The following is a 22300-nucleotide window of genomic DNA, read 5'->3' as shown; positions in this document are numbered from 1 at the left end:
GAAGGGCGTATGCATACGCCCTTGCGTCCTGGTACTTAAGGACGAAGGGTGTATCCATACGCCCGTGGGAATTTCGGTCCCTGCCGCGCGCCGGGCGGGGACCGGGCCGGGGTGACTGCTGATATCTATCAGCAGGCACCCCGTGCAAATGTCCAGGGGGGTCATTAGACCCCCCCATGTCAGCGATCGGCGCAAATCGCAAGTGAATTCACACTTGCGATTTGCGCCGATTCCGGGTCATTACGGGTCTATAGTGACCCGGTGACCCGGAATAGAAGGGGGATCGCGGTTGTCTAAGACAACTATGATCCCCCTACAGCGATAGGAGTGAGGTGGCAGAGGTGCCACCCATCTTATCTCTGCTATTGGTGGTCTAGACGTGACCACCAATAGCAGATCAAGGGCGGAGGGGTTTACTTTCGTTTTCCCCGTCCTGCCCACCCACAATAGGCGGGGCAGGACGGGGAAAAGGACGGGGACCGAACGCCGAAGGTCCACTTAACCCTCCGGAGGCTGCGGGCGACAGGGATCGGCGGGCGGCGGCGGAGATCGGCGTGTGCGGCGTGCGGGAGAAGAGGACGGCTCCCTGGATCCTACGGAAGACGGTAAGTTGCCTAGCAACATCTGGAGGGCTACAGTCTGAGACTGTAGCCCTCCAGATGTTGCAAAACTACAACTCCCAGCATGCCCAGACAGCTGTTTGCTGTTTGGGCATGCTGGAATATGTAGTTTTGCAACAGCTGGAGGGCTGCAGTTTGAGACCACTATATAGTGGTCTCTAAACTGTACCCCTCCAGATCTTGCAAAACTACAACTCCTAGCATGCTCAAACAGCTCTTTGCTGTCTGGACATGCTGGGATTGGTAGTTTTGCAACATCTGAATGGTCACAGTTTGGAAATCACCGGGCAGTGGTCTATAAACGGTGGCCCTCCAGATGTTGCAAAACTCAAATCCCAGCATGCTGAAACAGCAAACAGCTGTCTCAGCATGCTGGGAGTTGTAGTTGCGTAACCTCCAGCTGTTGCATAACTACATCTCCCATCATGCCCTTCAGTGATTAGTACATGCTGGGAGTTGTAGTTTTGCAACAGCTGGAGGCACACTGGTTGGAAAATACTGTTAGGTAACAGAACCTAACTAAAGGTTTTCCAACCAGTGTGCCTCCAGCTGTTGCAAAAGTACAACTCCCAGCATTCACGGTATGTCAGTACATGCTGGGAGTTGTAGGTTTGCAACAGCTGGAGGCACACTGATTGGAAAATACTGTTAGGTAACAGAACCTAACTGAAGGTTTTCCAACCAGTGTGCCTCCAGCTGTTGCAAAAGTACAACTCCCAGCATGCACGGTATGTCAGTACATGCTGGGAGTTGTAGTTTTGCAACAGCTGGAGGCACACTGGTTGGAAAATACTGTTAGGTAACAGAACCTAACTGAAGGTTTTCCAACCAGTGTGCCTCCAGCTGTTGCAAAAGTACAACTCCCAGCATGCACTGTTAGTGCATGTTGGGAGTTGTGGTTTTGAAACAGCTGGAGGTTTGTCCCCCCATGTGAACGTACAGGGTACATTCACACGGGCAGGTTTACAGTAAGTTTCCTGCTTCAAGTTTGGTATGCGGCAAATTTTTCGCCGCAGCGCAAACTCTTAGCGGGAAACTCACTGTAACACGCCAGTGCGAATGTACCCTAAAAAAAACTACACTACACTACACTAACACATAATAAAGAGTAAAACACTACATATACACCCCCTTACACTGTCCCCCGCATATAAAAATGAAAAACGTATTGTACGGCAGGGTTTCCAAAACGGAGCCTCCAGCTGTTGCAAAACAACAACTCCCAGCATTTCTGGACAGCCACTGACTGTCCAGGCATTCTAGGAGTTAAGCAACAGCTGGAGGCACCCTGTTTGGGAATCACTGGCGTAGAATACCCCTATGTCCACCCCTATGCAATTCCTAATTTAGTCCTCAAATGCGCATGGCGCTCTCTCACTTCAGAGCCCTGTCGTATTTCAAGGAAACAGTTTAGGGCCACATATGGGGTATTTCCATAATCGGGAGAAATTGCAATACAAATTTTGCCTTTGACCCCTTCCTGATAGTGTAAAAAAAAAATGTTTACACTAACATGCTGGTGTTGCCCCCATACTTTTTATTTTCACAAGCAGTAAAAGGAAAAAAAGCCCCCCAAAATTAGTAACGCAATTTCTCCTGAGTACGGAATTACCCCATATGTGGGCGTAAAACGCTCTGCGGGCGCACAACAAGGCTCAGGAGTGAGAGCGCACCATGTATATTTGAGGCCTAAATTTGTGATTTGCACAGGGGTGGCTAATTTTACAGCGGTTCTGACAAACGCAAAAACATAAATACCCACATGTGACCCCATTTTGTAAACTACACCCCCCCACGGAACGTAACAAGAGGTATAGTGAGCATTTACACCCCACAGGTGTTTGACGAATTTTCATTAAAGTTGGATGGGAAAATGAAAAAAAAAAATGTTTTCACTAAAATGCTGGTGTTACCCTAAATTTTTCATTTTCACAAGGGAAAATAGGAAAAAAGCCCCCCAAAATTTGTAACCCCATTTCCTCTGAGTAAGAAGATACCCCATATGTGGATGTAAAGTGTTCGGCAGGCGAACTACAATGCTCAGAAGAGAAGGAGCGCCATTGGGATTTTGAAGAGAAAATGTGTCCGGAATTGAAGGCCACATGAGTTTACAAAGCCCCCATAGTGCCAGAACAATGGACCCCCCCCCCCCCCACATGTGACCCCATTTTGGAAACTACACCCCTCGTGTAATGTAATAAGGGGTACAGTGATCATTTAAGCCCCACATGTGTCTGACAGATTTTTGGAACAGTGGTCCGTGAAAATGAAAAATTTTATTTTTCATTTGCGCAGTCCACTTTTCCAAAGATCTGTTAAATGCCATTGGGGTGTAAATACTCACTGAACCCCTTATTAAATTCTGTGAGGGGTGCAGTTTCCAAAATGGGGTCACATGTGGGGGGGTCCACTGTTCTGGCACCACAGGGGGCTTTGTAAACGCACATGGCCCCTGACTACCATTCCAAACGAATTCTCTTTCCAAAAGCTCAATGGCGCTCCTCTTCTGAGCATTGTATTTCGCCCGCAGAGCATTTATGTCCTAACATGGGGTATTTCCATACTCAGAAGAGATGGGGTTACAAATTTTGGGGGGCATTCTCTCCCATAACCCTTTGTAAAAATGGTAAATTTGGGGAAGAAACTGCACTTTAGTGAAAAAAATTTTTTTTCATTTACACGAAAAGTCGTCAAACACCTGCGTGGTGTTAAGGCTCACTGGACCCCTTGTTACGTGCCTTGAGGGGTGTAGTTTCCAAAATGGTATGCCATGTGGGGTTTTCTGCTGTTCTGGCACCATAGGGGCTTCCTAAATGTGACATGCCCCCCAAAAACCATTTCAGCAAAATTCACTCTCCAAAATCCCATTGTTGTTCCTTCCCTTCTGAGCCCTCTGCTGCGCCCGCCGAACACTTGACATACACATATGAGGTATTTCCTTACTCGAGAGAAATTGGGTTACAAATTTTTGGAGGCTTTTTCTCCTATTACCACTTGTAAAAATTCAAAAACTGGGTCTACAAGAACATGAAAGTGTAAAAAATGAAGATTTTGAATTTTCTCCTTCACTTTGCTGCTATTCCTGTGAAACACCTAAAGGGTTAACAAACTTACTGAATGTCATTTTGGATACTTTGAGGGGTGCAGTTTTTATAATTGGGTCATTTGTGGGGTATTTCTAATATGAAGGCCCTTCAAATCCACTTCAAACCTGAACTGGTCCCTGAAAAATTTTGATTTAGAAAATTTTGTGAAAAATTTGAAAATTGCTGCTGAACTTTGAAGCCCTCTGATGTCTTCCAAAAGTAAAAACATGTCAGCTTTATGATGCAAATATAAAGTAGACATATTGTATTTGTGAATCAATTTATAATTTATTTGGAATGTCTATTTTCCTTACAAGCAGAGAGCTTCAAAGTTAGAAAAATGCAAAATTTTCAAATTTTTCATCGAATTTTGGAATTTTTCACCAAGAAATGATGCAAGTATCGACAAAAATGTACCACTAACATAAAGTAGAATATGTCACAAAAAAACAATCTCGGAATCAAATTTATAAGTAAAAGCATCCCAGAGTTATTAATGCTTAAAGTGACAGTGGTCAGATTTGCAAAAAATGCTCCCGTCCTTAGGGTTATAATGGGCTCTGTCCCCAAGGGGTTAAATGTTTTATTTGGTGACAGGTACTCTTTAATGTCTAAACTTGGGCAACAACAGTGACCACACCCCTAAGTGGAAATGTCTAAACTAGGCTCAATTAGCCATTTTCCCTCCCCAGTGTCATGAGACTTGTTCGTGTTACAAGGTCTTAGGTGTAAATGGGGAGCAGGTGTATTACATTTGGTGCTCTCGCCTCCCTAATACTAGTCATTTGAGGTTTAACATGGCACCTCATGACAAAGAACTCTCTGAGAATCTGAAAAAAAGAATTGTTGCTCTACATAAAGATGCCCTAGGCTATTAAAAGATTTCCAAAACCCCCAAAACCAAGCTGCAGCACAGTGGGTAAGACCATACAGCTTTTTTTGCAGGACAGGTACCACTCGGAAAGGCCTCGCCATGATTGACCAAAGAAATTGAGTGCACATGCTCAGCATCATATCCAGAGGTTATATTTGGGAAAAAGATGTATGAGTGCTGCCAGCACACTGCACTGATTGATCTGCATGGCTAGCATCCCAGAAGGAAGCCTCTTCTAAAGACAATAGGAAAAAGCGAAACCAGCGCTCAATGGGAAATTCTATCAAATCTTAAATACATTCATTCAGACTCCATTTGGAACTTCACTGTGGGGGAATTTCAATATACAATTATCTTCCCCTCCTGGATGGCATCAAATAGATGTGCTTGTTTTTTCTCTAACCATACACTCCAGATTTTAGTCAGAGGGTATTTTCTCCAAAAGTATCCCAATATCCACTAAGTGTACATGGTAAAGATGAAGCACAAGAAAGCCTTAAAACTGTTTGCTGAAGAAAAGCAGACTAAAGACATGAATTACTGGAACCATGTCCTATGATCCGATGAGACCGAGATAACCTTATTTGGTTCAGATGGTGTCAGGTGTGTATCGTGGCAACCAGGGGAGGAGTACAAAGACAAGTGTGTCTTGGCTACAGTCAAGCATGGTGGTAGGAGTGCATGCGTGCCTTGCTAAAGAAGTTGGGGAACGGAAGTTGGGGGAGCGCAAGATCTCTAACATCCACAGCTCTGTGGTGTTGTCATGGATCAGTGGAAGAGGACTCCAGGGGCCAACTGTGAAGATCTGATGACCTCCATGTTCAAGACACTTAAAGGGGTACTCCGCTGCCCTGTGTCGGAAGCTCCGCTCCCCAGCGTCTGGAAGTTTATTGCGGGCTTCCGTGTTCAGGGCTGCCCCTCGTGACATCACGCCCGCCCCCTCAGCGAAAGTCTATGCGAAGGGGGTGCGATGGCCGTCCCCTTCCCATAGACTTTCGTTGAGGGGGCGGGCGTGACGTAACAAGGGGCAGCCCTGAACACGGAAGCCTGCACACAGAGTCTGGAACAATAAACTTCCGGACGCTGGGAAGCGGAGCTTCCGACACAGGGCAGCGGAGTACCCCTTTAAGGCAGTGCTGGAAAATATTGGTTGCAACACAATATGTCGACACTTTTTGATCAATTTGGACATTTCCACCTAGGGGTTAATGGCTGTGTGTAGAGTTATTTTGAGGGGACGCAATAAAATAATAAATATTTTATATTAATGATCAATATTAACCCCTTAAGGCAGTGATTCCCAACCGCAGTGCCGTGGCACGCTTGTGTGCCTTTCGGCACTGCCCATGATGCCACAGGATTTTGCAGTGAATTTTTTTTTTAATGTCCCACCCTGGCCTGTGCGCTTATAACTGACGGCGCAGGGGGGGAAGGGAAGCCTGCGTGTACACACAGCGTCCCTCTGCATCCCCCTGTCCCTTGCGGCGCAGTGAGACGAAAATGGTGCCCTGGGGCGGAACGAGCTGCATCTGCACCAAACTCCTGTGCCTGCCGTGGAACTGCAAGCTGCGCGGGCCGTCTTGCTTAAGATACCGTACCCTTTCCACCCCTCTGTTACCCCTTCTCAACCCTGTCCAACCCCCCCCCCACCACCGTCACCCAGGTCCACCCTCTAACCCCTCCATCACTCATGTCCACCCCCCTGTCATCCATGTCCACCTTGTCCGCCTCCCTGTCCATCCCTGTCACCCATGTCCACCCCCTGTCACTCATGTCCACCCCCCCTCTCACACATGTCCACTCTCCTATCATCCCCGTCACCCATGTCCACCCCCCTCTCACCCATGTCCACCCTCCTGTCATCCATATCCGCCTTGTCCACTCCCCTGTCCATCCCTGTCACTCATGTTTACCCCCGTCTACCCCTGTAGTCTACCCTGTCACCCCTGTCCACCCTCCTGTTCACCCATCTGTCCCTTTGTCACTCCAGTCCACCCCTCTCGGTCACTCCTGTCCCTCTTTTACCCCCTTGTCACCCTTGTCCACCCCTCTGACCCCCTGTCTCCCATGTCCACCCTCCTGTCATCCATGTCCACCCCCCCCCATCCAACCCTCTGTCATCCCTGTGACCCATGTTCACCCACCATTGTCCACCCCTCTGACCACATTCTTGTCACCCATGTCCACCCCCTATTCACCCCTCTGTCACCCCTGTCCACCCCTCTGTCACCCCTATGCCCCTGTCACCCATGTTCACTCTTCTACACCCATCTGTCACCCTTGTACACCTCCTTATACCCCTCTGTACACTCCTCTGTCACCCATCTATCACCCATGTACACTCCTCTAGACACCTCTGTCACCCATGTACACTCCTCTACACCCCTCTGTCACCCATCTATCACCCATGTACACTCCTCTAGACACCTCTGTCAGCCATGTACACTCCTCTACACCCCTCTGTCACCCATCTATCACCCATGTACACTCCTCTAGACACTTCTGTCACCCATGTACACTCCTCTACACCCATCTGTCACCCATGCACACTCCTCTACACCCATCTGTCACCCATGCACACTCCTCTACACCCATCTGTCACCCATGTACACTCCTCTACACCCTCTGTCACCCATGTACACTCCTCTTCACCCATCTGTCACCCATGTACACTCCTCTACACCCATCTGTCACCCATGTACACCCATTTGTCATCCATGTACACTCCTCTACACCTCTCTGTACACTCCTCTACACCCCTCTGTACACTCCTCTACACCCCTCTGTCACCCATGTCCACTCCTCTACACCCCTCTGTACACTCCTCTATACCCCTTTGTCACCCATGTACACTCCTCTACACCCCTCTTTCATCCATGTACACTCCTCTACACCCCTCTGTCCCCCATGTACACTCTTCTACACCCCTCTGTCACCCATGTAAAAAAAAGTGCGGAGCCTAATAGGTTTGTTTTGCAGATTTAACGGTGAAGAGTTGTGTGTGGAAGAAATCGTGATGATGGTGCGGACCAAATGGAGAAGAGAAGGCAGCAATGCAAATTAGAGAAGACGTCATTTGTGAGTTGCTGTATAAAGTAGCACTTTAAACTACATACCTACTGATAAATAGATATAGTGCATTGCGTTTTTTTTACAGTTTCTTCCTTTTTTTTTTTTGCTCGTCAACTTCGGTAGGGGTGCCCCACAGAAAAAAATTTCTGAGGGGTGCCCCGACCCGAAAAAGGTTGGGAAACACTGCCTTAAGGACTCAGGGTTTTTCCGTTTTTGCATTTTCATTTTTTCCTCATCACCTTCTAAAAATCATAACGCTTAAAATTTGGCACCAAAAATTCCATATTATGGCTTATTTTGTGCGCCACCAATTCTACTTTATAGTGCCATTAGTAATTTTACCAAAATATCCACAGCGAAATGGGAAAAAAAACATTGTGCAACAAAATTGAAGAAAAAATGCCATTTTGTAACTTTTGGGGGCTTCCGTTTCTAAGCAGTGCATTTTTCGGTAAAAATTAGACCTTATCTTTATTCTGTAGGTCCATACGGTTAAAATGATACCCTACTTATAAAGGATTGATTTTGTATTACTTAAAAAAAATATCATAACTACATACAGGAAAATGTATACGTTTAAAATTGTCATCTTCTTACCCCTATAACTTTTTATTTTAACTCGAACGGCCGGTATGAGGACTCATTTTTTGCGCCGTGATCTGAAGTTTTTATCGGTACCATTTTTATATTGATCAGACTTTTTGATCGCTTTTTATAAATTTTTTCATGATATAAAAAGTGACCAAAAATATGCTATTTTCGACTTTGGAATTTTTTGCGCATACGCCATTGACAGTGCAGTCTAATTAATGACATATTTTTATAGCGGCGATATCACATATGTTTATTTTTATTTATACAGTTTTTTTTTAAATGGAAAAGGGGGGGGGGTGATTCAAACTTTTATTAGGGAAGGGGTTAAATGATCTTTATTAACTTTTTTTTCACTTTTTTTTTGCAGTTTTATAGTCCCCCCCCCCCCCCCCTAGTGGCTATTACACTGCACACACTGGATTTCAGGCTTGGAGCAATCAATCACAAATCGGACACGACGGAGGCAGGTAAAGGGACCTCTGCTCGCGTTCTAGCTGATCGGGACATCGCAATTTCACCACGATGGTCCCGATCAGCCCGACTGAACTGTCGGGAAGCTTTCCCTTTAATTTTAGACACGGCGATCAACTCTGAACGCTATGTCTAAAAGGTTAATAGCGTGCGGCACAACCATCGGTGTGGCACGCTATTAGCCCAGGGTCCGACCCGGTATGTCGCGGGGTCATGGTGACGACCTTAAGAGGTTAAGATGTAAAAAAATCTAGTGCTCCCCATGGACTGAACAACATCCAATAAATCATCACATTTTAAAGTTATCCAAACATAATTCCATGTACTGTGTCACTATGAACAGGACCTCACTGTTTGGTCTCCATGACTCAAAAGACAAAACACCTTTTCAATAGCTCCATTGGTTTCAAGGTCCACAATCTTATTAAAGATACTTGTTGTTGCAGTCCACAATATGAGACTGGATTTTCACCTTTAGACTCTCATTGATCCTGAGGAATATTCCACATTCACATTTTCTGTTTGCTCTTACATTCAGTAGAAAATATTTCATAAATTATTTAGATCATGTCAGTAAAGCTTAAATGGGCACTATTATGAAAACTAATTTTTGCTATTGCACTCCTTATGGTAAATAAAAAAATATTTCTTATATACTTTGTTTAAAACAAATGAAGTTTTCTGTTTTATTTGTGCATAATGCCGGACGAAGCACACCAAGTGTGCGAAACTAGAGCTCGGTCGCCACCACTTGTCCCCCCACTCCCCTCTCTTCTATACCCCGCATGTGAGTATGTCTCAATAAAGAAGACCCTGCAGCCACACTGGTGAGTGCCGATATTTCATTTCTCTTCACGGATACTATGAGCTTTGCTTGCATTACCTGAGCACCACCTGAGGCACTATAGCTACACCAACTCCTACCTGCCATCCCAAATCCAGTACACTCACGCAGTGCCGCACTACCTACTAAGGTAATTTACAAATCTGTTTAACTTTCCGGAGCCAGTTGATATATAAAAAAAAGTTTTTGCCTGGAATACCCCTTTAAGTGTGAGAGGAGCTATGATTGGATGAGGCTGGACACCCCCCCCCCCCCTCAGCACTCCAGGCTGCACTTCCTGTGTTTGGGCATCGGTCAAAAGTCTGTGTGTGAGATGGGGGAAAATGTGCTCTTGGTTTTTTTTTAAGCACAAATAAAACATTGAAAACTTAGTTTTTTTTAAACAAAGTATATTAGAAATATTTTTTATTTACCATAAGGAGTGCAATAGCAAAAAATTTTTTAATGAGAGTTACCCTTTAAGGGGTACATTCATACAGTCGAAAATCTGCAGCAGACCCCATTAAAGTCAACGAAAAACTTGCAGAAGATCCCTCCCATGTGAATGTTCTCTTAGGGCTCGTTCACACGGGTGGATCCACAGCGTATTTTACACTGTGGATCCGCAAACGATGGACCCCTAAAGTGTGTCTACAAATGTGCCTGCTCAGACCGGCAATCCACCGCTACGAGCAGGCACTTTGTTGCAATGTGTGAGTCACCTCGCGCTGTACTCGCACACATCACGGCTGCTCCCCCTGATCCCTGAGCTAGGCCGAGAGCAGCTGCGATGTGTGTGTATATTGTGCATGCGAGGCAACTCACACATCGCAGTGTGTCTGCTCATAGCGGTGGATTGCCGCTCAGAGCCAGCACATCTGAGGCACACTGTAGGGGTCCATCGTCAGCTAATCCGCAGTGTAAAATGCGCTGTGGATCCACCCATGTGAACGAGCCCTTAGGCTTTGTTCACACGGAATTTTCGTGTGAAATTTTGATGAAAAATTCAGCCGGAAGTTCCACCGGAATTTACTGCCCATTGATAGACAGCAGAATTTCTATGGTGGGCATTCCAGTTTCCTATTTAAGGGAATTCTGCAGCAAAAATCTTGTTGCAGTCAACGGGGCTTGAATTTTGGCAGAATTCTGTGTTCTCACAACATTCCTCAATTCCGTTCCGCAAAACTTGCTGAATGGAATTTGTGCAGAATTGCAAAAATTCCCGCCTTGTGAACACAGTCGAAGGGTAGATTTATACGTTCCATATCTGCTCCGGATTCCATGCTGTATCAAATCTGCAAAATATACGGTATGTGTGAATGTACCCTAAATATACAGTCATGGCCGTAAATGTTGGCACCCCTGAAATTTTTCATGAAAATGAAGTATTTCTCACAGAAAAGGATTGCAGTAACACGTTTTGCTATACACATGTTTATTCCCTTGTGTGTATTGGAACTAAACAAAAAAAGAGAGGGAAAAAAAGCTAATTGGACATAATGTCACACCAAACTCCAAAAATGGGCTGGACAAAATTATTGGCACCCTTTCAAAATTTTGGAAAATTAAGATTGTTTCAAGCATGTGATGCTCCTTTAAACTAACCTGGGGCAAGTAACAGGTGTGGGCAATTTAAAATCACACCTGAAAGCAGATAAAAAGGAGAGAAGTTCACTCAGTCTTTGCATTGTGTGTCTGTGTGTGCCACACTAAGCATGGACAACAGAAAACGGAGAAGAAAACTGTCTGAGGACTTGAGAACCAAAATTGTGGAAAAATATCAACAATCTCAAGGTTACAAGTCCATCTCCAGAGATCTAGATTTGTCTTTGTCCACAGTGTGCAACTTTATCAAGAAGTTTGCAACCGACGGCACTGTAGCTAATCTCCCTGGGCATGGATGGAAGAGAAAAATTGATGAAAGGTGTCAACGCGGGAAAGTCCTGATGGTGGATAAGCAGCCCCAAACAAGTTCCAAAGATATTCAAGCTGACCTGCAGGCTCAGGGAGCATCAGTGTCAGCGCGAACTATCTGTCGACATTTAAATGAAATGAAACACTATGGCAGGAGGACCCCACTGCTGACACAGAGACATAAAAAAGCAAGACTACATTTTGCCGAATGAGACCAAGATAGAGCTTTTTGGTAAAGCACATCAGTCTACTGTTTACCGAAAACGAAATGAGGCCTACAAAGAAAAGTACCTACAGTGAAATATGGTGGAGGTTCAATGATGTTTTGGGGTTGTTTTGCTGCCTCTGGCACTAGGTGCCTTGAATGTGTACAATGCATCATGAAATCTGAGGATAACCAATGGATTTTGGGTCGCACTGTACAGCCCAGTATCAGAAAGCTGGGTTTGCGTCCGAGATCTTGAGTCTTCCAGCAGGACAATGACCCCAAACATACAACAAAAATCAGAAACGGATGGCAACAAAGCACTGGAGAGTTCTGAAGTGGCAGCAATGAGTCCAGATCTAAATCCCATTGAATACCTGTGGAGAGATCTTGAAATTGCTATTGGGAAAAGGCGCCCCCTTCATATAAGAGAGACCTGGAGCTGTTTGAAAAGGAAGAGTGGTCCAACATTCCAGCTGAGAGGTGTAAGAAGCTTATTGGTGGTTAAAGGAAGCGACTGATTTGAGTTATTTTTTCCAAAGAGTGTGCAACCAAATAAAAGTTAAAGGGGTACTCCGGCCCTAATACATCTTATCCCCTATCCAAAGCATAGGGTATATGATATTTTATCGCGGGGGTCCGGCCGCTGGGGACCCCTGCAATCTGTCATTGCGCACCCCCCTTTGTGAGCTCTCCGAAGTGCTGGAGGCTCCGAGTGTGTAGCGTGACGACCACAGGGCCGGAGTTTCGTGACTTCACAACCCGCCCCCTCAATGCAAGTCTATGGGAGGGAGAGCAGCTTATGTGGGCTTCTATAATGAAGGAGCACAGTTTTCCATACAGGACAGTTCAGTAAATCAGCACAGCATATTATAAACAATGAATCAGCAAGGAATGCTGGGTTGATTTCAGCTCTGAAATGGGAATGGTGTTCCTGCTGTGGAAAAAGTGCAGGAACAAAGTTCCCACATGTTCCTGCAGGATTTGAGCCCTGATGAAACCTATCAATTTGTATATGATATGAAGCTCTGCACTATAATCCAGGTGATAGTGTAGGATCCATACAAGTGAAGTAATACAGTGTATTTAAACATAAACAAAGCTTAATTCTCAATATGAACTATAAAATGGTGTTCAGAGTGATCATACACTTCATTTTATAGATATGCTTATCTGCTCAGTGTCACCTGACATATTTATAAGGGTCAGGGAATTCTAATAAAACATGAGTGGAGCGTCATTGCCCAGACCTACTTATTTGCATCACTGATCTTCTTAAAGGAAATATCCAGTGATGAAAAATAGAGATGAGCGAACTTACAGTAAATTCGATTCGTCACGAACTTCTCGGCTCGGCAGTTGATGACTTATCCTTCATAAATTAGTTCAGCTTTCCGGTGCTCCGCTGGATACAGTCCTAGGAGACTCTTTCCTAGGACTGTATCCACCTTTTCCAGCCCACCGGAGCACCTGAAAGCTGAACTAATTTATGCAGGATAAGGCATCAACTGCCGAGCCGAGAAGTTCGTGACGAATCGAATTTACTGTAAGTTCGCTCATCTCTAATGAAAAACTTATCCTCTATCCTAAGGAGTCCGACCGCTGGGGCCCCCCACGATCTCCTGTACGGGGCCCCGGCAGCCCGCGGGAAGGGGGCGTGTTGACTACCGCACGAAGCAGCGGCTGACACGCCCCCTCCATACAACTCTATGGCAGAGCCGGAGCGCTGCCTTCGGCAATCTCCGACTCTGCCATAGCGATGTATTGAGGGAGCGTGTCGGTGGATGGCACCCGCTATCTGGCCAGAGAGTCAGGGCCCCGTACAGGAGATCGTGGGGGGCCCCAGCGGTCGGACCCCCCGCAATCTGAAAATTATCCCCTGTCCTTATGATAGGGGATACGTTTTTCAGCACTGGACTACCCCTTTAAGACTTTGTTGTTTAACAATAAATGTTTAATATTGGAAAACAATTGCTATTTTATATGGATTTGCTCTTTGAAGAATAACTCCAACAAGATTAGACATTCTAATTTATCTAGCAGCCAGCGACAGAACAGGTATAATCTCTTCCTTTATCATCTATTAGAACTAGAAGATATGACTCAGATCAGGAAAGAAGGTATATATATATATATATAAGGCAATGTTGCCTTATTCTTTTCAGAAATTCCTATTTATACAGTTCTTCTTAAGGTTTTATGAGCCGTCAATACAATAAATATAGTAATTATTTGCAGATGGTTTGAAAAGGTAAATTCAAGGTTTGTAAACATGCATTTAGCCCTATTGCGCTACACCCACAGAGTATTGTATATTCACTTGATGAATAGAATTTCTAAAGCCAAAACAAATTCCAGGAATAAGGAATATGATTTCTCTTTAAAAAAAAAAAAACTGTCCCCCTCCTTTATAATTCCATCCTGTTCTGCTCCAAGGCTCACCCATTGCATTATAAAGGTTAAAGTTGCACTCCGCTGCTCAGTGTTTGGAACAAACTGTTCCGCACGCTGGAGCCGGGAGCTGGTGGCATCATAGCCCCATCCCCTCATGATGTCACACCCCACCCCCTCAATGCAAGTCTATGGGAGGGGGCGTGACGGATGTCACGCCCCCTCCCATAGACTTGCATTGAGGGGGTGGGGCGTGACATCAGGAGGGGGTGGGGCTATGACGTCACGAGCTCCCGGTGGCGGCTCCAGCCTTCGAAACAGTTCGTTCCAAATGCTGAGCAGTTAAGTACCCCTTGAAGATCCAGAGCTATTCTCCAATCAATCTATAACAGACAGAGCATAATGTCGATTCGTTAACAACGTATCCTAAAATGAGCGCAGATTTGTTACATTACATAAGATTGAGGTTAGAAAAATCTTTCACCTGCTTTTTACTGTATAGGAATATTAACCCGAAATCCACATGAAATACTTATGATTTTAGTGGATCAACTGGATTTAATGGATCAACTGTATTCATCAGATGTCAGTTCACATATATTGGAATAATGGAATAATATGTATACAGAAAAATTTTTTATGTAATATTAATATGTATTATGCCAGTCACTCAGATGAATGGCCTTCCATGTTACTATGTTAAGGGTTTTCTGCTCTGGATCACAGAGGAGGTCCCAAGTGGGGACCCCTTCCCTTATGATGTCCATATGCTCTCTTAGGGGTACTCCGGTGGAAAACTTTTTTTTTTTTTTTTTTATCAACTGGTGCCAGAAAGTTAAACAGATTTGTAAATTACTTCTATTAAGAAATCTTAATCCTTCTAGTACTTATTAGCTGCTGAATACTACAGAGGAAATTCTTTTCTTTTTGAACACAGAGCTCTCTGCTTAACCACGAGCACAGTGTTCTCTGCTGACACCTCTGTCCCTTTTAAGAACTGTCCAGAGTAGGAGAAAATCCCCATAGCAAACATATGCTGCTCTGGTCAGTCCCTAAAATGGACAGAGATGTCAGCAGAGAGCACTGTGCTCGTGATGTCAGCAGAGAGCTCTGTGTTCCAAAAAGAAAATAATTTCCGCTGCAGTATTCAACAGCTAATAAGTACTAGAAGGATTAAGATTTTTTAATAGAAGTAATTTACAAATCTGTTTAACTTTCTGGCACCAGTTGATTTAAAAAAAAGTTTTCCACCGGAGTAACCCTTTAACCAACAGAAACAAGTTTGTGATTGATCTGTTTACAGTTTATTTTATTTTATTTATTTATTTACTTATTTTATTTTACTCAGTATTTTAAGGCACTCAGCTAAAATGTATCACTTTACAGCAATTCTCCTCAATGCCATTTTGTCTATGAGACTAATGCCCTTTAGCAGTTCTATAAAAATGCTTGGGATACATTGATGGATACGTTAATTTGAATATTACAGTGCGGGGGACCCTGTTTCTAATGCTTCTTTCTGGGTGAAAACCGGTGCAGCCGTTCAGCAGATATTCATCTTGTTGCCATTATGGTCATTTCTTCTAATGTGCATTGAAGGCAGCTGCTGCTGTATGTACAATGCTTTCCCCTGCGCACTCCAGCTGATAACTCTGCTGCTTTATCAGACATGTTGAGAAAGAGGGATAGGGGGCAGAGTTATCAGACAAAGGGGGAAGGTTATCACCAAAGCAGATGGGAGAAAGCATTACACATACAGCAGCAGCCGAAAATACCATATTAGCACCAAGATAAATATCTTCTTACCAGCTGCAACAATTTTCTCCCGGTAAAGTGTTCCAAATGGGATAACCTGCACTATCTTCCTGTATATTCAAGTTAGTGGCATGGACCCTTAAAGGGGTATTCCAGAATTTTTTATTTTATTTGACTATGCTACAGGGGCTGTAAAGTTAGTGTAGTTCATAATATAGTGTCTGTACCTGTGTGTGACGGTTTTCTCACAATTATTATGTGATTTTCCCCCCAATATTTATTTTTAACAGCATACAAAATGACTGTTGTCTCAGATTTTTCCCAAGTCAGCTGATGACAAGGAGCCTGTCTGCTTCAATGGGTGGAGCGATCGCTTGGTAGGAGAGAGATCAATCTGCAACTAATGCAACAGCTGTAGGCACCCTGATTGAAAACCACAGGTCTTTTGAATGGATGCAGCTCATTTATGTTTCAATGGGTGGGGCGGTTGATGTGTGGGAGGGAGGAAAATGGAATTGTGGGATTTGTAGGCAAAAAAAGAAAAACTTAAACAGGAAATACCAGTTCACAAAAAGCTAGCCACAGTGTTATGGTAATCTCACAACATAGACATTTAGCCCCAAGACAAGCACAGATCCTTCCTAAGCACGTCCATTACTGTCTGCCAGGTAAGGACTAAAATCACCTTTTGGTGGATAACCCCTTTAACTCCTTAAGGACGTAGGGCATACCTGTATGCCCTACGCCCAGTCCCGGTGTTTAAAACGGGGTCACGTCGTGACCCCGCATCACACCGGGTCGGTCCCGGCTGCTAATCATAGCCGGGACCCTGGGCTAACAGCGCGCGGCATGGATCGTTGTGCTGCGCCCTGTTAACCCTTCAGACGCGGAGATCAAAGTTGACCGCCGCGTCTGAAAAGGAAAGTAAACACTTCCCGGCAGCTCAGTCGGGCTGATCGGGACATCGCGATAAAATCGTGATGTTCCAATCAGCTGGGACGCAGGCGGAGGTCTCCTTACCTGTCTCCGCGGCGTCCAATCGTCGATTGATTGCTCAAGCCTGAGCTTCAGGCTTGAGCAATCAAGACCCTATCTGATTGATCCGTGCAAAGCTATGGCTTTGCAGGGATCAGCATAGGAGATCAGTGTGTGCAGTGTTATAGGTCCCTATGGGAGCGATAACATTGCAAAAAAAAAGTGAAAAAAAAGTTAACAAAGGTCATTTAACCCCTTCCCTAATAAAAGTTTGAATCACCCACCTTTTCCCATAAAAAAAACTGTGTAAATAAAAATAAACATATGTGGTATCGCCGCGTGCGTAAATGTCCGAGCTATAAAAATATATAGTTAATTAAATCGCACGGTCAATGGCGTACGCGCAAAAAAATTCCAAATTCCAAAATAGTGTCTTTTTTGTCACTTTTTATATCATGAAAAAATGAATAAAAAGCGATCAAAAAGTCTGATCAATACAAAAATGGTACCGCTAAAAATTTCAGAACACAGCGCAAAAAGTGAGCCCTCATACCGGCTCGTACGCAGAAACATTTTAATGTTATAGGGGTCAGAAGATGAGAATTTTTAACATATAAATTTTCCTGCATGTAGTTACGACAATATCCAACCTATATAAGTAGGATATCATTTTAATAATATGGACCTACAGAATAAAGAGGTGTCATTTTTACCGAAAAATGTACTACGTAGAAACAGAAGCCCCCAAAAGTTACAAAATGAAATTTTTTCTTCTATTTTGTCGCACAATGAATTTTTTTTCCTTTTCGCTGTGAATTTTTGGGTAAAATGACTAATGTCACTGCAAAGTAGAATTGGTGGCGCAAAAAATAAGCCATAATATGGAATTTTATGTGCAAAATTGAAAGCGTTAAGATTTTTAGAAGGTGATGAGGAAAAAATGAAAATGCAAAAATGGAAAAACCTTAAGTCCTTAAGGGGTTAAATAAATCACCAGTGGGAACAGAGCCATACTTTATCCCAGATATTCTATGGCCATAATTAAAAATGAATCAGTACAGATGCACATGTTCAGTCTATTGCTTGGTTACGTTCCACTGAATTTACTGTTGCAGAGGAATAAACAACTACAGTACTTTGACTGATCACTATGGATTCATTATATATATATATATATATATATATATATATATATATATATATATATATAAAAGCATCAAGGACAGATCCCTATGCACAGTCATTTACCTTCCTCTCTACACACTAAGTTTACAAGCAGCAACAACGGAACCTAAACGGGGAGAAAAAAAACGGGGACAGACAGCCGTGTAATTGCACCGTTCGCAATGCCGTCTGTCCCCGTCCCCCCCCCCCCCGCCCCCCCATTTAGGTTCCGTTGTTGCTGCTTGTAAACAGAATACAAACGGAAGTAAAATAACCCCATTCGTGTCAATGGGATTTTTTCACAATCCTTTCACATGCTTTTTGCACCCGTCTGCGCTCATTTCCGTGGTGGTGCATGCAGTATTTTTTCTCCCGTCAAGAAAATGGGGGAAAAAAACGGATACAGTAAATTTAACATTGAAGTGTATGGAAAACGGAGGAGCCTTTAATGTCATCCATTTGCATCCGTTTTCAATCAGTTTTTTGATCCGTTTTTTTTTGTTTATTAACTGAACAATAACGGATACAAACGGATACCATCCGTTTTTGTCTGTTCTAATTTTTGACGGGAGAAGAACGGAACTTGACGGGTCTAGACGGCCGCGTGAACGCAGCCTTAATACAAGCATTAGATCGGTTTAGGCTGCGTTCACATGGCCATCTAAAACCGTCCCGTTCCGTTGTTCTCCCGTCAAAATTAAAAACGGACTTAAAAAAATGGACAATAACGTATGCAGACGGATGTTATCCGTTTGGATCCGTTTTTGTTCAGTTAATAAACCAAAAAATAAATGTTTCTTTTGTTCTGAGCATGCTCAAAAGTAAAAACGGATCAAAAGACGGATTGAAAAAACTGATGCAAACGGATGACATTAAAGGCTCATCCATAGATTTTCCATAGACTTCAATGTTAAATTTACTGTATCCATTTTTTCTTCCGTTTTTTTGGACGGAAGAAAAAAATACTGCATGTGCCGTTTTTTCTATAGACTTCAATGTTAAATTTACTGTATCCGTTTCTTCTTCCGTTTTCTGTACGGAAGAAAAAATACTGCATGTGCCGTTTTTTCTGACGTCAAAAATGAGGGCAAACGGGTGCAAACGGATTGTAAAAAAAAATCCCATTGACACAAATGGGATTTTTTTTTTAAACCGTTTTGAATCCGTTTACAGCCTGCAAGAACGGAACCGAAACGGGGATCGAAAAACGTGGACAGACAGCCGTGTGAACGCACAATTACTAGAAGCCAGCAAACATTACACTATGTTCGTAAATAATACAATTTAATGCACAAGGACTCCTAAGTGAAATTCTGTTTCATCAACAATAGATTTCATACAGGAACAGATGCATTCAATGAAAATTTGGAAAATATCGTGAATGTTTATATGTATCCAAACTGTTCCTCCAAACATGTAGTGACACTGAGAATTAGAGATGAGCGAACTTACAGTAAATTCGATTCGTCACGAACTTCTCGGCTCGGCAGTTGATGCCTTTTCCTGCATAAATTAGTTCATGATTGAAAAGAGACAAGTAGAAATTGAGACACAAAATAAACCTTTACTGCGTTACAAGAGTAAGAACCATATAGACTACATGTCCATAGCACCAACACTATTACAGAGGTAGGTAACCTGTGGATATCCAGCTATGAAGACACCGCATCACACCACAATAGTATATCGGCTGAGCCAGCTGTATTTTAGTAGTCACATTAGAGACAATCGTGCAGAATCTTGTGCTTTCTTGTGAGAGTCAGCAGACTGATGAGATTGCTTCTAGACTGACGTTTCCCAACCAGGGTGCCTCCAGCTGTTGCAAAACTACAACTCCCTGCATGCCCGGACAGCCAACGGCTGTCTGGGCATGCAGAGAGTTGTAGTTTTGCAACAGCTGGAGGCACCCTGGTTGGGAAACACTGATCTAGACAATAGTACTAGAGATGAGCGAACTTACAGTAAATTTGATTTGTCACGAACTTCTCGGCTCGGCAGTTGACGACTTATCCTGCATAAATTAGTTCAGCTTTCAGGTGCTCCGGTGGGCTGGAAAAGGTGGATACAGTCCTAGGAAAGAGTCTCCAGCCCACCGGAGCACCTGAAAGCTGAACTCATTTATGCAGAATAATAAGTCATCAACTGCCGAGCCGAGAAGTTTGTGACGAATCGAATTTACTGTAAGTTCGCTCATCTCGAAATAGTACTTTTATGATTACTATGCAGTGCCTTTACAATATTCCACGTTGCCTATGAAAATAGACAGTTTTTGACCAGTGTCACCCGAATTTTGGGCCAGTGTAGAGTCTTCATGCATGGTTGCGCCTCCAATATTAGTGAACTGGGCTAATGCTAGCCCCTGGGGCTTCACCTTTCGTCTTCTACAAATGATGTGATTGTACAGGTAGCTCCTTATATCTCTGCAAGAAAAGGTATAGATAATAGGATTTAGAAGGGAGTTTGCTTCCCCCAATGCAAACAAAATATCTTTCAGTAAGTCCACAAGCTTGCAGGAGGTGCAGGTCGCTTGGATGATTCCAGTGATGTAGTAAGGACCCCAGGATAGGGTAAAGCAGATGATGACTATAAGGACTGTTCTCGCTGCCTTAAAGTGTGTTGAATGTGCTGGGTGGTCACTAGGAAGACCACTGATAGCCCTGGTCCTCTGGATTCTTCTGTGATGGAAATAGGCAATCCTTCCAACAGCAGTATGGAGACACACAATGGTCACTAGTGCTGGCAGGAAAATCACAAAGCACAGAATGTACAGATAGTCACTTCTGGCTGCATAGAAGAGTCCACAAATCCCTGTGTAATTGGTTTGCTGCAGGGAAGGGATTATTAAAGGCATGTGGCCAACAAAGAAGGAGACCACCCACAGGACTGCCAGGGAAATGCCAATACACTTACTATTCATGATCTTGATGTAATACAGTGGCATCCTCACAGCCAAGTATCTGTCCAGGGAGATTAGCAGGAGGGTTAACATAGATCCAATGCAAGGAGTGACTGTGAAGCATAGCCTCAGCAGGCAGAAGAAGAGGTTCTTGTCAAAGTCTTCATCAAAGATATCATCCAGGGCTTCTATGATGCACATGATGCCCACCAGGAGGTCTGCAGCAGCCAGGTTCAGGATGAAGATGTAACTCTTGCAGCGCCTTTTTCTCAGCAGCTTGGAGAGGACTACAATGACCAGAATGTTGGCAGCTGGGATGAAGATACTGAGCAGAATGTGGAGAGCAGCATAGACAGAGCTGGGCATCTTCTGGGATGTGTCTTCTGGAAAGCCTACCAGTCATTTCCATGTCCCATCCTCAGGTTAACCCTACTTCTCCTTGAAGTCTCCTGTAGTAGTGTAAGATGCACCATGAGACACTCTGCTGGTGGGAGCTCAGCTTGGATAGAGGGGTCTTGCACTCCTTGGATACTCTTTTCTATGGCTTGTCTAGATGAGCTTTGTCCCGTTACTGTATAATCCCTGTTAGTATAAGGAATGGGGGAGAGGAGTGGCTTCAGGGACTGGGGCTGCGGGGGAGTACATGATGCAGTGAATGGAGATACGTAGAGACAGGACCAGATAAACACATATTAATCCTTGTGCTGGAGATGAGGACCTAGGAAGTTACACAAAGCCCTCAGTGACCCCTCTTGTCTGCCCTCTCTGTGCACTTCAGCACCAAGGACAGAGCTGTCACCTCTCAGGTGGATCAATACATGATGAGGCACAGGATGACATTTACTCATTATTCAGTAAATCAGTGTTTTTTTCCAACCAGGGTGCCTCCAGCTGTTGCAAAACTACAACTCCCAGCATGCCCGGACAGCCGAAGGCTGTCCGGGCATACTGGGAGTTGTAGTTTTGCAGCAGCTGCAGGCACACTGGGAAACACTGTTGTAAGCCCTCACAGGCAGAGTCCTCTTTTTGTTCTAATTAGAGATGAGCGAACTTACAGTAAATTTGATTCGTCACAAACTTCTCGGCTCGGCAGTTGATGCCTTATCCTGCATAAATTAGTTCAGCTTTCAGGTGCTCCGATGGGCTGGAAAAGGTGGATACAGTCCTAGGAGACTCTTTTCTAGGAATGTATCCACCTTTTCCAGCCCATCGGAGCACCTGAAGGCTGAACTAATTTACGCAGGATAAGTCATCAACTGCCGAGCCGAGAAGTTCGTGACGAATCGAATTTACTGTAAATTCGCTCATCTCTAGTTCTAATCCATCAGTTCTTGATAGTTCTAATCCATCAGTTCTTGATCAGTTTTTTTTCTTGATCGTTTTTAGTTTAGAATTATTGGGATATTTTATGCATCTAAACCACTTTTATATGTCAATGTAAATCAATGTATATCAATAAA

At 43.9% G+C, this 22300-nt stretch overlaps 1 protein-coding gene across 1 annotated transcript; it reads right to left on the bottom strand.

Annotated features, from left to right (window-relative positions):
- Window positions 1–20113: 20113 nt before the first annotated feature.
- LOC130360623 (glucose-dependent insulinotropic receptor-like) lies at window positions 20114–21565 on the bottom strand. Its single transcript, XM_056563168.1, has 2 exons — window positions 20855–21565; window positions 20114–20364 (listed from the first exon to the last, which is right to left on the bottom strand). Exons 1-2 carry the CDS (start codon window positions 21204–21206, stop codon window positions 20357–20359), a joined length of 360 nt encoding a protein of 119 aa, XP_056419143.1. The 5' UTR covers window positions 21207–21565; the 3' UTR covers window positions 20114–20356.
- Between the last annotated feature and the right edge of the window lie 735 nt (window positions 21566–22300).

This window comes from Hyla sarda, chromosome 3, assembly GCF_029499605.1.
Source record: "Hyla sarda isolate aHylSar1 chromosome 3, aHylSar1.hap1, whole genome shotgun sequence".
Classification (NCBI taxonomy): Eukaryota; Metazoa; Chordata; class Amphibia; order Anura; family Hylidae; genus Hyla; species Hyla sarda.
Note: the sequence above shows the minus strand (reverse complement) of the source record. Positions and strands in the feature narration are given on the sequence as shown.

Coding starts and splice junctions, on each gene's coding strand:
- LOC130360623 (XM_056563168.1), bottom strand. CDS start 21,206: ATGCCCAGCTCTGTCTATGCTGCTCTCCACATTCTGCTCAGTATCTTC.